General features: G+C 40.7%; 1 protein-coding gene across 1 annotated transcript in view; it reads left to right on the forward strand.

The window, feature by feature from the left end:
• USP13 (ubiquitin specific peptidase 13) overlaps positions 1–13,592 on the forward strand; it is a 106,426-nt gene extending 92,834 nt beyond the window's left edge. Inside the window, exons 20-21 of the mRNA XM_070583178.1 lie at positions 6,896–6,980; positions 8,720–13,592. Of these exons, the coding sequence (XP_070439279.1) occupies positions 6,896–6,980; positions 8,720–8,813 (179 nt within the window). The 3' untranslated portion in view covers positions 8,814–13,592. The remainder of the gene's footprint in view (positions 1–6,895; positions 6,981–8,719) is intronic.
• The last annotated feature ends 291 nt before the right edge of the window (positions 13,593–13,883 follow it).

Here is a 13,883-nt window from a genome sequence, read left to right on the forward strand (position 1 = left end):
CTTTCTAGCTTGTGAGCTGCGAAGGGAAGGGTTGGTCCCTTCCAGCCCTGGTTCAAGTGGACCAGCAGAGTCAGCATCACCTGTGGACTTGTTAGAAATGCATAGTCTTGGGCCCCACCCTCGAGCTACTGAATCAGGACCTCTGAGGGTGGACCCAGCCATCTGTGGTTTAGCAGGTCCTCCAGGTGGTTCTAATTCAGCTTAAATTTGAGAACCACCACCTTAAAGCAAGATTAGGTTACTGTTGCCGTAAAGAGGAAAGTGGCTACTGGGACATCACTGCACCACGTTAACACTGAAAATAATGACAAGGTAGGTGTTTGAATTGAAAAAAAGAGACTACTGTCTATGAGGACAGGGATTAAAGAAGCACTCGTATCAAATTCTTCCTTTAGGGAATATGTTAAAAGAATCTTTATTGCTATCATTTTGAATGAGGAAGTAATGTCATTGCATTATTTAAATGTTATGTAATTGGCTTAAAAGGATTAGTGCTATTAACACTTCTAGTAGTGGTCCTTTATTGAAGGCCTACTATGTGCAGGCACTCCCTCTACAGTGTTTCCTTCACTCCTTACAGCTGGGTATTCAGATAAGGAAGTGGTGACTTGGGCCACTGAGGCAACTGGCTGGTAGTAGAACCAGCTTGGAATTCGCGTCTGTCTGATTTTGAAGTCTGTGCGCTTTCTCCTTCACTCCCTCTTGAGTCATCCTATTTCAGATTTTCTAAATTGGAATGGAGACAGAAGTCTATTTTTCAGAAGATATTTGTCTATTTATCTTCATGTCCTACACATTTTAGGGCTAGTGCTTCACTTTCTGTTGATTTTTTTTTTTTTTTTTTTTGCTGAGGAAGACTAGCCCTGAGCTAATATCTGTGCCAATCTTCCTCCACTGTATATATGGGTTGCTGCCACAGCATAGCTGATGAATGGTGTAGGTCTGCACCCGGATCCAAACCCATGAAACTGGGCTGCCTAAGCGGAGCACACCAAACTCAACCACGATGCCATGGGGCTGGCCCTTCTGTTGAGTTTTTAAAAATTTGAAAAAAGAGGGAAATCAGGCCTTCAGTTGACCTGTCTGGGCTTCTGCTGTTTGCAAAACCATTTCTGTGTCTGTGTTGCACTTAATGAGCGTTTACTGTTTTTTTTTTTAAGAACTCACTGATTGCCAGTGTAATTAAAATGTGATTAGGCTGTGATTACTCAAAACCTGCTCTGGCTCCTTCAGCCACATTGCTGTAATGGTTCAGGTATCTTCTGCAGCTGAGATTTTCCAGCAAGGGGAGCAGAGAGACATTTCATTTACATAATGGTGGGGCTCCCCACATGCCGGGCTCCCTGAGGAATGCAGCCAGAATAGGATCTGGAGAGCAGGAGGTACAGCTGCACGGGGAGCTAAGCGCCAGTGGTCTACTTGAAAGCCACACACACTTACTTACCACATCTGGGCTCTAATGCTCATCCCATTTCAGCACCTATTTGTAATTCCTATTTTTGTCAGTGGGGCTATTGGACATTAAGAGGAAGCCACTCTGTGGAGTAAACTAATTTACACTAAAGTATGAATGACTGGGAACTATTAAGCTAGGAGGGAAGTGTTTGATATTTGGAGTTTTAGGCTGTATAACAAAGAGAAGTCAGGGGGGATTGGTCATTTTGAGCTGGCTGGGGTCGGGGAGGCAGTTCGCAGACCCTTTAAGATTCTGTCTGTGTTATCAGCTGCCTTAAACTGTTACTGATTTACCCAGGTCCTCCTTTTTCTCTTCTTGGGAATTCAGAAGTTTGCCAAAAACTCCGCCTTCTGCCGCCCTTTCTCAGAGCAGGGATGAGGGAAATCAAGCTGTTGGGGGTAGAGATTGTTTGCAAATGTAGGGTGTTTTTGAGTCAAATGTTAGTAAATGGGGGGGTGCTGTTTCCCCCCGCTATTGTACAGAGAGAGTTAGAGATGGGTAATGAAACAAATTATTCAAGTTAGGAAGACTCAATTGGAAAACCCAGTTTGTCAATTGGAAAACCCAGTTTGGGTTTCTCACCAGAAGTCTGCAGAGCCTCTGGGGTCTCGATGGTTATTTCAAGGGGTCTTTTGCTGTTTCTGTATTGTGAGCACTTTCTGTGGACTAAATAATGTATCGCACCCTTACAAGATACTCCTGCTTTTCAAATATATGTGGATGCTGTAGTGGTTTATAAAATATAAATTAATTTAACTGCACTCCTGAATCTAGAGCTGCGTTTCGTCGTTATGTGTTGTTGAACTATAATTTTCAAAAAGGTGGAATCATAACTCTCAGGTAAATGTAAACTGAACACATATCACAGATTTTCTTTAACTCCTTAATTAATGAGGGAACCAGTTGGTTGTTGGTTCAAATGCATCTGAGAAGCTAGGATATTTAAAGATAACTTGATTGCTGAGTTAGAGATAAAATTAGTTCATGTCTATCAAGATCGTAAATCCTTGAGGTTCTGTGTTTCACTGGACAGAAATTTTTCATAGTTTTACTGGACAAAAATCTACTAATTAACAAGTAACTTCACTAAGTTTGGGACCTTCAGTCAGTGGTAAGTAATGAGATGAACTGAGTTCATTCCCCTGGACCAGGGGCCAACAAGCCTTTTCTGTAAAAGACCAGATAGTAAATGTTTCAGGCTTCCTGGGTCATATGCAGGTCATCTCCTATTTTTCTCCTCTTTGGCAGTACAAAAATAGGCTGTGGGCTGCATTTGGCCTATGGGGCTTCCTAGTTTGCCAGTCCCTATCCAAGACCATCCTCGGGTGACCATTCCTTCACATGACATGAAAGGGCATGCTGCCTACCTATGCTACTCCCCAAGTTTCATAGACTTTCTCTGACAGTGCTCTCCCAATGAATAAAATCCGAGTACAATCGCTGCTGTGTTGTTTGGGGGTGGGGTGATAAAATTTTGATGTTAAAAAATTCTGTGATTAGAAAGGTTGGGAACATTTTCCTAAGTTCGTAAAAGGACAAGTTTTGTTGGGAGAGGGAAGTAGGGAGGAAGGACGCTAGTTTCAGATGCTGTTTAATTCTGGCTATTTAGAGGGTCCCTATTGAGCAGATGTAGGACGTAGTGGTATGTATAGGAAGTTTGTTCAGCTCTTGCGGATACTTTGAAAGTTTCTCTGTTGAAAGTCAACGTTTTTTGAATGATTTACCTTACCTCAAACTGGCTTTTCTATCTACATGAGAAGGGGTCTATACATTTTAGGGGCAGTGTGTGTGCTGATGCTGTTTTCTGACCTCCAGGAACTTGAAGAAGAACCGGCAGCATCATCCCGTCTGGTTTGTTCACCTTGACTTTCTCTTTGGAAAGAAACACTAAATGAGATTTTTTTGCCTGTTGAGTTTTTGCAAATATGTTGAGAGAGACTCTCTCTTTTGCTGTGGTTCCTAGCAGGAGGTCTTGAATAATGCATGGGGTGATTGCTTATATTGATAAACATGGTTAATTTTAATTATAGGACTAAGATTTATGCTCATCTTTTTCTTTTTATTTTTATGATTCTGAGTATATATGTGAATTGTTTTGAACTGAATGGGGGAAAAATGCCTTTGGGGCTGAATGATGTGTTTGGGTGTATTGGAGTGTGTGGATCTGTCCTTTTCTCTGTGTGTGTTTGTTTTGTCAACCCATTGGCTGTGTTGGTGTCTGAGCAATGTTTCATTGTTATGGCTCAGGCTTATGCTGGGCAGTGCTCATTAAATACCCTGTTCCATTATTTAAGTTGTTGTTTTGGGGGACGGTTCTTTGAGGGGAAAAAAGCCTTGGTTGGGGCATCGTATCTTGTCTTTATTTCATAAAAATTCTAAGAGGGCAGCAGAGGGCAGCTGAAGTTTGGGAGACCAGCACTGTACCTGTCAAATTGAAGTTTTGGAATTTGCTATTGAATTATTCTAAAAGAGCTTTAAAAACCCACCAGGGTCAAGAAACTGGAAGAAGTCTCAGCCCACACCTTGTCTTGCTCACTGGGGTTGGGTGGGTTTTTAGTGTTGGGGGGCAATGGGAAGGGCAGACAAGGGTAGGGTCCCTGGATCACTATTTCAGAAAATAAGGGCCAGGCAAAATGATTGTCGTTCACAATTGTTTTTGCCTGGTTTCTGGTTTCAAACCTAGAAGTTTTTTTTGGATGTGACAGCTAGCAACAAAAACTTAGTTATGATGGGAACAGTAATTCCCTCTGATTCATTTCTTTTTTAAATCATTATTTCACTAATTTATACCCCAATTTATACTTTGGTATAAATATAGTCAATATAAGGTGATATAAAAACAAATGAGGAAATAGAGTGAAGGGAGTTATTCCTTAATTCATTTATTTATACACTCAACAAATACTTATTAAGTGCCTACTGCGTGCTCAGCATGGTTCTCTGTGCTTGGAATATTTCAGCAAATATGATAGACAGACTTCTTGTCCTTATGGAGCTATATTCTAGCCTGGGATAAAAGGAGATAGGCAATAAATGAATGCACGAGTAAGTATATGACATGGCAGGTGTTAATTCGTGCTAGATGGACAACAGTAAAGAAAGGTCGGGTGAGGGTGGGGGTGGACGGGAGGGCTGCTCCTTCATATGGTGGTTCAGGAAGCATCTCTGAGGTGACAGTTGATCTGAGATCTTGATGAAGTGAGGGGTGAGTCATGTGACATCTGAAAGAAGAGTTTCAGGTAGAGGGAACAACTGTAGAAGCTTGAGGCCGGAGCGCGCTGGGTGTGTTTGACGAGCAGCCAGGAGGCCAGAGTAGCCGGAGTGGAGTGAGGGGGAGAGTGGAAGGAGGTGGGGGCACCTCATAGGCCCCTGTAAGAGTAAGATTTTACTCTGAGATCTAGGACGCCACTGGGAGGGTTTTTGACAGAAATGGCCACAATTTGACTTCCATTTAAAGACCGCTCTGACAGCCGTGCTGAGTATAGTGGGCAGGGGGCAAGGAAGGAAGCAGGGAGCCCAGTTAGGAGGCTATTGTGAAAATTCAGGCAAGACATGGTGGTAACTTGGATTAGGAGTTACTATTGGAGGTGTAAGAGTGGTTGGATTCTGGATATATTTTGAAGGAAATATTGACAGCATTTGCTGATAGATTGGGTGTGTGTGAAGAGTGTGAGAGAGAAGTCAAGATTTTGTCCCGAGTTACTGGAAGAATGGAATTGCCATTGGCAAAGATAGATAAGGCTGAGGAGAGAATGCTCAACAAATTAGGAATGAAAAGGCATTTCCTCAACCTGGTAAAGAGCATCTAGAAAAAACCCACAGCTCATGTCATACTTATGGTGAAAGACTAACTGCTTTTCCCCTAGGATGAGAAACAAGACAAGGCTGTCCACTCTTGCCACTTCTATTTAGCATTGTAAGGGGAGGTTCTAGCCAAGGCACCTGGGCAAGAAAAAGAAATAAAAGGCATCCAGATTAGCAAGGAAGAAATAAAACTCTCTTTATTTGCAGATGATGTGATCTTATATATAGGAAATCCTAAAGAATGCACTGAAAAAACTATTAGAGCTAATAAATGCGTTCAGCAAGGTTGTAGGACATAAGATCAATATACAAAAGTCACTTGTATTTCCATACATTAGCAGTGAACTTTCCAGAAATTAAGAAAATAACTCCACTTAATTCTGTGAGACTGGATGAAAGCATGCAGAGAGAGAATCAGGATAGAGAAAAGAAAAGTCTGAGAGCTGAGCTTCAGATCACCACCATTTAAAGGTCGGGGAGATGAGGAGGAGCTGATGAGTCAGCTAGACAACCAAGAGAGTTGTGTCTTGAGAATAAATAGTTGAGGAAGGAGGAGGTGATCAGCAGTGTGATGTCCTGAAGGGTGAGTAAAATGAGGCCTGAGGATTCACAAGTGAGTAAGTGGATGAGCATGGGTGAACAGCAAGAGAAAGAGAGAGAATGGGAGAGGGAGAGGTGAGGCAAAATGGTCTGTCCGAAACCAGTACTTTGGAAAACGCAATAAAAACTGAGTACTAGAAAAATGACTATGCAAGCCCATTTTTTTCTTATTAGATTCTACAGACATGAATATTGTTCTCCAATTATTGTTAAAGTTTATGCTCACTCAGTTTCTGTACCTATTTTGTTGTAGTCTCTAGCAGTTTGTGGAGGGGACTGGTAGCAGTCTGTGGAACCCACTGTGTCTTGTGTAGGTCTAGGTTTGGCCGGGCGAGCATGAGCTGAAATTCGTTCAACATGGATTTGGTACAGAATACTGTGCTAGGTGGTAGGACGTACTCGTTAGAGAATAAACATCAGTCTAATGCTCTAAGAGGCTATATATCTACTTGTTCAGAAAACACGAAGCCTGAATTTTGGTCTCAAGTCAGAAATCACAAGAAGCGTATTCTGAAGCATTTTCCTTTTCTATAAATGCTAACAGCTATCTGCTGGCTTCCTCATAATCCTGACATTTGTATGATATTTTAGTCTGAATTGCTCATGTAAGCCTCATACAACTTGGTGAAGTGGGTGGATTTTTCATCTCTGTGAAGCAATGGGCTCAGAGAGATGAAATAACTCCTCTATCCTCATGCTGCTCGGAAGAGGTAGAGCCAGGACTGCCCTTTCAGACCGTGAGCTTGCCACCAGATGGGGCTGTGGCATTTTTAACTGCTTTCCAGAGATGGATTTAGTGTCAGCTGTACTTTGATAGTTTACGTCCTGCTTTGTTAAGAACTTGCAGGTTGAATTTGGTGTCACTTTGGGTGGATGTGTGGGCATGTGTGTTCTCAGCATAACAAGGTAAATAAACTTTGTCTTCCAATCTAAACAGTTGCTGGGTTACACTCTTGTTGGCTTTAAATTCTGATCAGAATTGCTATTGATTTCTTGAAGTACTGCCTTGTAACTGAGTTGTTTCCTCTTTCATAGTGTATGAATTATTTGCATTCATCAGTCACATGGGAACATCTACAATGAGTGGCCATTATGTTTGCCATATCAAAAAGGAAGGAAGGTGAGTTTTTTTTAGAAGGTGAATGATGTCTGTGTTTTATTGAGCACCTGCTGTGTGACAGGCACTCTACTAGGGATTTCATGTTCTCTCATTGGGTTCTCACAGTGGTCTTGGAGGGATGTATTCTTAAAGCCATTTTATACATCGTGACAGTGAAGCTCAGGGAGGCTGAGTAGCTTGACCTTAGCTCCTAAGTAGCTGTGTCAGAGCTGGTATTCAAAGCCACTCTCAACCGTCATACCAAGGTGACTTCTCAAAATGAAGATGCACTCTGCAGCAGAATGCATGTCATATTTGGAACCTCCATAGGATTGCCAGATTTGGCTAACAAAACAAAACCCAAGAGAACCAGGATGCCCTATTAAAATCAAATTTCAGATCAACAATGAATAATTTTTTAGTACAAATATTGTCTCAAATATTGCATGGGACATAACTTACACTAAAAAACTATTTGTTCCTTACCTGATAGTCAAAGATTGAGTATCCTGTGTTTTATCTGACAACCCTAAACATCCAGGGTTTTGCCTTATTGCAGCCTTGCAGTAGGTTTCTTGGCTTCCTAAGTTGGATTGTTAGGTGTGTGGTAAACAGGAAAGGAGACAGTTATGGGATGTAAGGCTGCTCTTCTCTTCAGAACATTCTCCCCAGGCTGGATCTCCAGAGGCCCCACTGGTTTCCCTTCCTTGAGCTCCCCACTGAGCAGCCTGTGGGTCAGCACTCCTGTTTGCATCATTGCTCAGGCCACATGGATGCTGGAGAAACACCTAACGTTGGCCTCTCCTGGTTTGACGTTGACCTCTCACTCCGTGTCTCCTACTGCAAGAGTGATCAGTTCCCACTCAGAACTCAATTCTGTTCCTTTTTGGTGTGTCTTTTAGTCTTATCTTTTAAACTTGAGTAACAAAATAGTTGAGCACAGGGACCTGTTTTATGGTGAATTCTTTTTATTACCAAGGCTGATAGCTCTTTTAACAATACTTTTCTTAAGAAAAAATAGCTTAATCATAATTTAAAAAGCAATAAAATTCATTGTAAAAAGAATTTGTAAAATACAAAAACATACAAAGAATATGTCATCTGGAAACCTAGAGATAGCCATTGTCTGTATTTTGGTATATTTCTCTTTGCTTTATTGTTTTTATTGGGAGAGGGTATATATGGCTACATATGTACACACTACATATAAATATGCATATATATTTACAACTTTTCTAAAACCTTAAAGTATGTACACAATACTTTATAATAATAAATATTATTATTTAATAATAAAGTATTAGACAGTTTTGTAACATTTTTTCCCACTTCATATTACATTGTGATTATTTTCTCACTTCACCAAATATTCTTTGAAGATATTTTATTGGTTCTATAATAGTTCACTGCATGGCAATTTACTTCTGAGTTTTAGCTAGTTTATACCTAAGGCTAAAATAAACACTGTTGTACATAATTTTTTGACTCCATTCCTGAGGCTGTCTATGGATATCTACAAACAGAATTATGAGATAGAGGATTTAAAATGATTGGAGGCTCCTTTAGTAGCTACTTTTTGATTAGGTTCAAGAATGAAAAAGCAATTTCCCACCAGCATTCTGTTCCCTTTTAGACCACAAGCTTGAGTATGGTTATCTTAAAGCATCTTGATGATTTTAAGTATGGCATGGTAACTTTTCCCTGCAGAGTTTCCTGGAACTGACTTAGATCCATTAAATGCTTTTGTCTTTTGTTTTCAGGTGGGTGATCTACAATGACCACAAAGTTTGTGCCTCTGAAAGGCCCCCTAAAGACCTGGGCTACATGTACTTTTACCGCAGGATACCAAGCTAAACCTCAGACGTACAAATTGGCGAGAAGAAGCCATATGCCTTTTTAATTTGCCAAAAAAAAAAAAAAAAAGTAAGAAGTTGGACGGCCAGACATGAAGGAATACATGGGATATTTATAGATTATTTAAAGAACATCGTTTGACATCTTCTGAAATAGAACTGGGAAGAAATTTCTATTAGTGATGATACACTACTGTAGATAGTTTTTCTTTTTATAAATGTTCAAGGAGAGGATGATTTTTTAAAAAAAACGTATTCATATTGCTGGTGGGGGATCTGCCACTGGCACATCAAAGGTGAGAATGTGCCACTAGCCCTCTATTTTGCTTTGGGGGTCAGTGGTAGCGGCCTCCAGAGAAACCAAGTAATGGGGCCAGTCATGTGGCCTCACCCACAATAAATGAGAAGCCCACTTTTGTTTCATAACGAAAATCAGTAACTGAGCTGGGCTTTATTTGTGACATAATTTTTTCATTACAGACAATAATTTCTGACCTATCCATGTATAGTAGATTAGAGCATCTGCAATGAAAGATATTTTTAATTTAATCATATCAAAATACATAATACAATTGTGTGAATGTGTGTAAGAATGAGACCAAGAGTGTGAGACCTTTATAGTCAACTAGAAAATCTGTGACGGGTTGGTTTTTAAAGATTAAAACAGTTGGTATTAAGCATAGCTAGAAAAAGCAAGCAAATAGTTTAAAGAAACTATAACTCAGGAACAGTTTAAAAAATTAGTTCCCCACTTAGATTTCCAGGCTTAGAAAGGGCTGATTGTCCCTTTGAGGGCTGTCGAGAATTCACTTGGGTTTGTGACCTTTGATGGTGTAATGCCAGATGCCCACAGCAGCACAATACTGTACTTTGCCAAAGGTAGATGGATTCTGTTTCTCAGCAGCCCTTCCTGCTAAGGTATAGTGTGTATTTTTAGTTAAAATAGCTCATCTCTTCTTACCATAACACATGACAACTCCCTGGAATCATGTTAAGTGCCCCACATTGGTCTGTAATTTTCTCATCTCTGAGCTCTTTGCCTGCCTCCATTTCTACGTTTTCTGGGGCCAGAGTCCCATCCCTGCTCTCTTCTTGCCTAATCACCTCCTGACTTGCCTTCACTGCTTATCTGCTGCAACCACAGTGTGATCCTGGGTACTTTAAGGGTTTCACATGCGAAGAAAGTTTATATGACATTATAAAAGACCATGATTTACATTTCAGTGTTTTGTTGTAACCTGGGGTTAGATCAGAGTTTCACATGTGATGAAAAAATGGAATGATAGTGCTCTGTGATTTTCCTACTGCCCTGTACCAAATTCCAGGGTCTCTGGAATTTCTATTTCAGATTATTCAGTCAAATGGAAAATTTATTGCTGTCTGGTAAACATGCATTTGGTTGGTAGAAAGGCTCTTTCTAGAAAGTGTAGGAAAAGAAAGTAGAACCAGTTGGGTGAGACACAGGACAGATGGCAGATGATGACATGGTGAGTTGTGAACAATCAGGATTCTGGTTATGATGGGGCCGTCTCACAGATGCATTACGCCATGTGAGTGAGGGATGCAGAGCCCGAGGCTCGTGGCCTGGAGACCACGGGTGCTGCCCCTAGCTGAGCTAGTCCCTCATCCTCCCCGTGCCTCACTTTCATCATCTGCACAATGGTGTGATGACACTTGCCCTCTCTTTCCAACTGTGCTTTGAGGATATGGCGAGATTTGGTACGGTCGCAGATGGTGTGCCACGGTGGGTCCTAGTAGAGTATGCTCCCTCCCTTCTCTCATCTGATGTTTTCTTCAATTTGGGAACAAGTGAGATTGGCAGAAGGCGGGAGCTCGTGGTGCAGTAATTCTCTACTAAATTTTGCCCGCTGGTGTCACCTTTTAACATTGACTCCATGTCCTAAGGCAGTCCCACTCTGTTACATGAGCCCCTGACTCCTGTCAAAACCCCACGCTGAGCAGCCTTAGAAAATCCAGTCTCTTTAGGGCTGAGTATTGTAGAGTAATGACTCCAAACACACATCGAAAATGACTTCTTTTCAATGCTGTCACAAAGCAAAGGCCTTTCTGGGGGTGGGAGGTGATTGGGGGTTTGGACTGAAATATGGACAATGATAGCACGTGTATTTTGAACAAAAAATTTTCTAATAAAACTTTGCAAAATGAATGGTGTCAAGATATAAGATTATAGGCTATACATTATTTAATTTCATTAAGTAGAAAAAGAAATTTAGCCCTTTTGATGCCTAAACCTATTGTAAGAAAGTGTAATATGGCTGCCTCTTTTTTTCCTGCCTCACAAAACAAAGGGCTATTTCTACAAGGCAAAGTTTTGTATATGTGCTTATTCTTTATTTCAGATTAAGAATTGGGAAAAACTGGAGCGAATAATGGGTTTCTTTCTTGCTTAAAAATGTATTTATATGTATACCTTAATATATACAAGGCAAGTTTCCCTGGAATAAAAGTCTGGAACATACTACTTAATTTTACACATGTATGTAGATGAGATTATTTGTTACTGAAAACTGGAATAATGTGTGGATTTCGTCTACTGATTATCAACCTGTTAGGAGTCCTTGTGTGAGGCGTGGTGGTATAATTGTGAAATTCTCACTGTGTGTGAGTGTATGTGTGAAAGAGAGCACTTTTTTCCCTGTAAATATCTTTTGATATCCATTTGTGTAAAATCCCAATGAATGTGTCTTTGGAAAATATAATGTAGCAAAGTTTTTATTTTGTCAATTGATCTAAATGCCCATTTAACTAATCAGAACTCCAGTTTGGTTCAGATTGGGATTTTTTTAAAGGGGAGGAAAAGTATGCAGAAAGGACAATTGGAAGAATCCTGTTTTAATGCTATTTTACATCAACATTGCTTCAATATTTTGAATTGACTTGGCTGTTTTCTCCCACCTACAAGAGAATGTGCCTGCCATTCTCCTGAGCTCATTTGGAGATGGAAGATGTCTAGTGCGAGTAGCACGAGCCTGTGACTCCCAGCATCATTTATTTCCTTGAACTAGACGGAGCCTTACCTGCAATTCATAGTGAGGGCACCTGGGTTTGTAGCCCGACTCCATCTCTGCCTGTGATGGGCTGAGTCCTTTACCTCTCTGGCCATTTTTCTTTAAAATGAGTGGGTTAGACCAGATAGGTTCAGAAGTCCCTTCCTGCCCTAACATTTGATTCTATTTTTATTTTCCTATGGTTACTACTGGGGTCAGACATGGGGATATGAGGGATCACATAGAGGTTGGATGTTATATATTTGGTTTATTATGGGCCCATACACCCCAGTTTAGAACCTGTGCCATTTTTGGTGTGCCCACCCTGGCTTCTGTTTCCACTTTCTTTGGTAATTATCCATTTTTTCTTTCCCCACTCGTGAAACTCTCTTCTTCCTAGTCCATGATGTATGTTGTTACCATCCCCTCAACAATGAAAAATCCGTTTAAAACACCTCCTGAAAAACCTCAGAACTACCTTCAGCGAAATCTATAACATTTATAACATTATCTTCTTCTGATTCAGTTATAGCTATGATCCCCGATTAAGTATTGAGGAAGTTGTCTGTCACAGACAGGATGTCTTTTCATCTTGTAGGCTTTGCTGTTGCTAAGTCACATCCATCTGTACAGGCTGTCTGTGGGGAGATGGCAGGTGACAGGGGCCAAGGGATAGGCGTGGATAAAATGTGATTCTGTCCTTCACCTTAGTTCAGAAATCCTAGGTTACAGAACCAGGTTCTGTTCTCTTAAGCTGGGGTATAAGATCACCTGCACAGTGCAGGAGATTCCCTACCCAGTAAATCCTGCTGAAGGAGCTTGTATTAAGATTCTCTAGAGCTGCGCTATTCAATGCAGTAGTCAGCGGCCACATGTGGCTAATACCTCTTGAAATTTGGCTTGTCCAAATTGAGTTGGGCTGTACACATAAAATACCAGATTTTGGAGACTTGATACCAAAAAAGGAATGTAAAAAATTTCATCAATATTTTATATTGATTACGTACCAAAATGATCATATTTTAAATATGTTAAGTAAGGTATTAAAATTTCACCTGTTCCTTTTTATCTTTTTTTAATGTGGCTACCAAAAAATTTAAAATCAGATGTGTGGCTTGCATGGTACTTCTGTTGGACAGTGCCGCTCTAGACTAGACTAGGTGGCATGGTGTAGGCAGTGAAATACCGAGGTATGGAAGGTAATTCTCCAACCTCTCCAGATAGAAGCAACACAAATGCTTCATTGGAATTGGGAGCACTGTGAGGCATGGAATGCCTTCCAGAAGCCAGCAGATTTTTCCATAGAAAAACCAATATGTATCAGACCCCAATTAAAAAACAAAAGCAAATGAGCCCCAAGCTCTGTTCTTTCACCTTTTCCTAGAAGCTGCTAACTTTGCACTTACTTTTCAAGCATCTTCCAGGTACCAAGAATGTCAGCCACATGAGGGTGTTGGGCATATTTGTTTCACTCTAGGCAACATTCTCTTGTGTGTTCCCCTCCCCAGGCATTGTTTAGTCTGGTCAGAGCTGGGTGTCTTGAAACTGCGAATCCTGCCGTTCTCGATACATCACCATTCCTCCCTGTGCCCACCTGCCTGGCAGGTGGTGATGTTGGCTTCTGAAAGAGTTTGTATTTATTTTATTTTGCACTAGTCACAGTTGTTGTTTAAAATATCTCAAATGTTTGGGGAGAATATTTGCCTGTGATGGGAAGAGAGATGGATGATTTATTGCTTCAATTGTTTTAAAATTAAAAGCTATTCTCACAATCTGAGGTCCCTTTATGTCTCTTCTTTTGCAAAACAAAATGCTGAGTAAATTGATTCTGCCCTTTGCAGGTTCTCATTCATCAATGGAACAGGTAACTTGAGACAATGACTCTTTTTATGCCTTCTTAGGGTTTCTTTGTGTGGGTGCAAGGCTGCCTGGTCCCCATCAACTGTGGAACATCAATGATGTGGTTACCTCTGTGAAGGAGGGAGGGGCCAAGGCAGGGAGGAGTCTGATGTCTTCTAGACTTTCTCTACCAGATGTCAAGTCAAATATTGGAGTCAGTTGAG

The sequence above is a fragment of the Equus przewalskii genome, chromosome 18 (assembly GCF_037783145.1).
Source record: "Equus przewalskii isolate Varuska chromosome 18, EquPr2, whole genome shotgun sequence".
NCBI classification, from domain to species: Eukaryota; Metazoa; Chordata; class Mammalia; order Perissodactyla; family Equidae; genus Equus; species Equus przewalskii.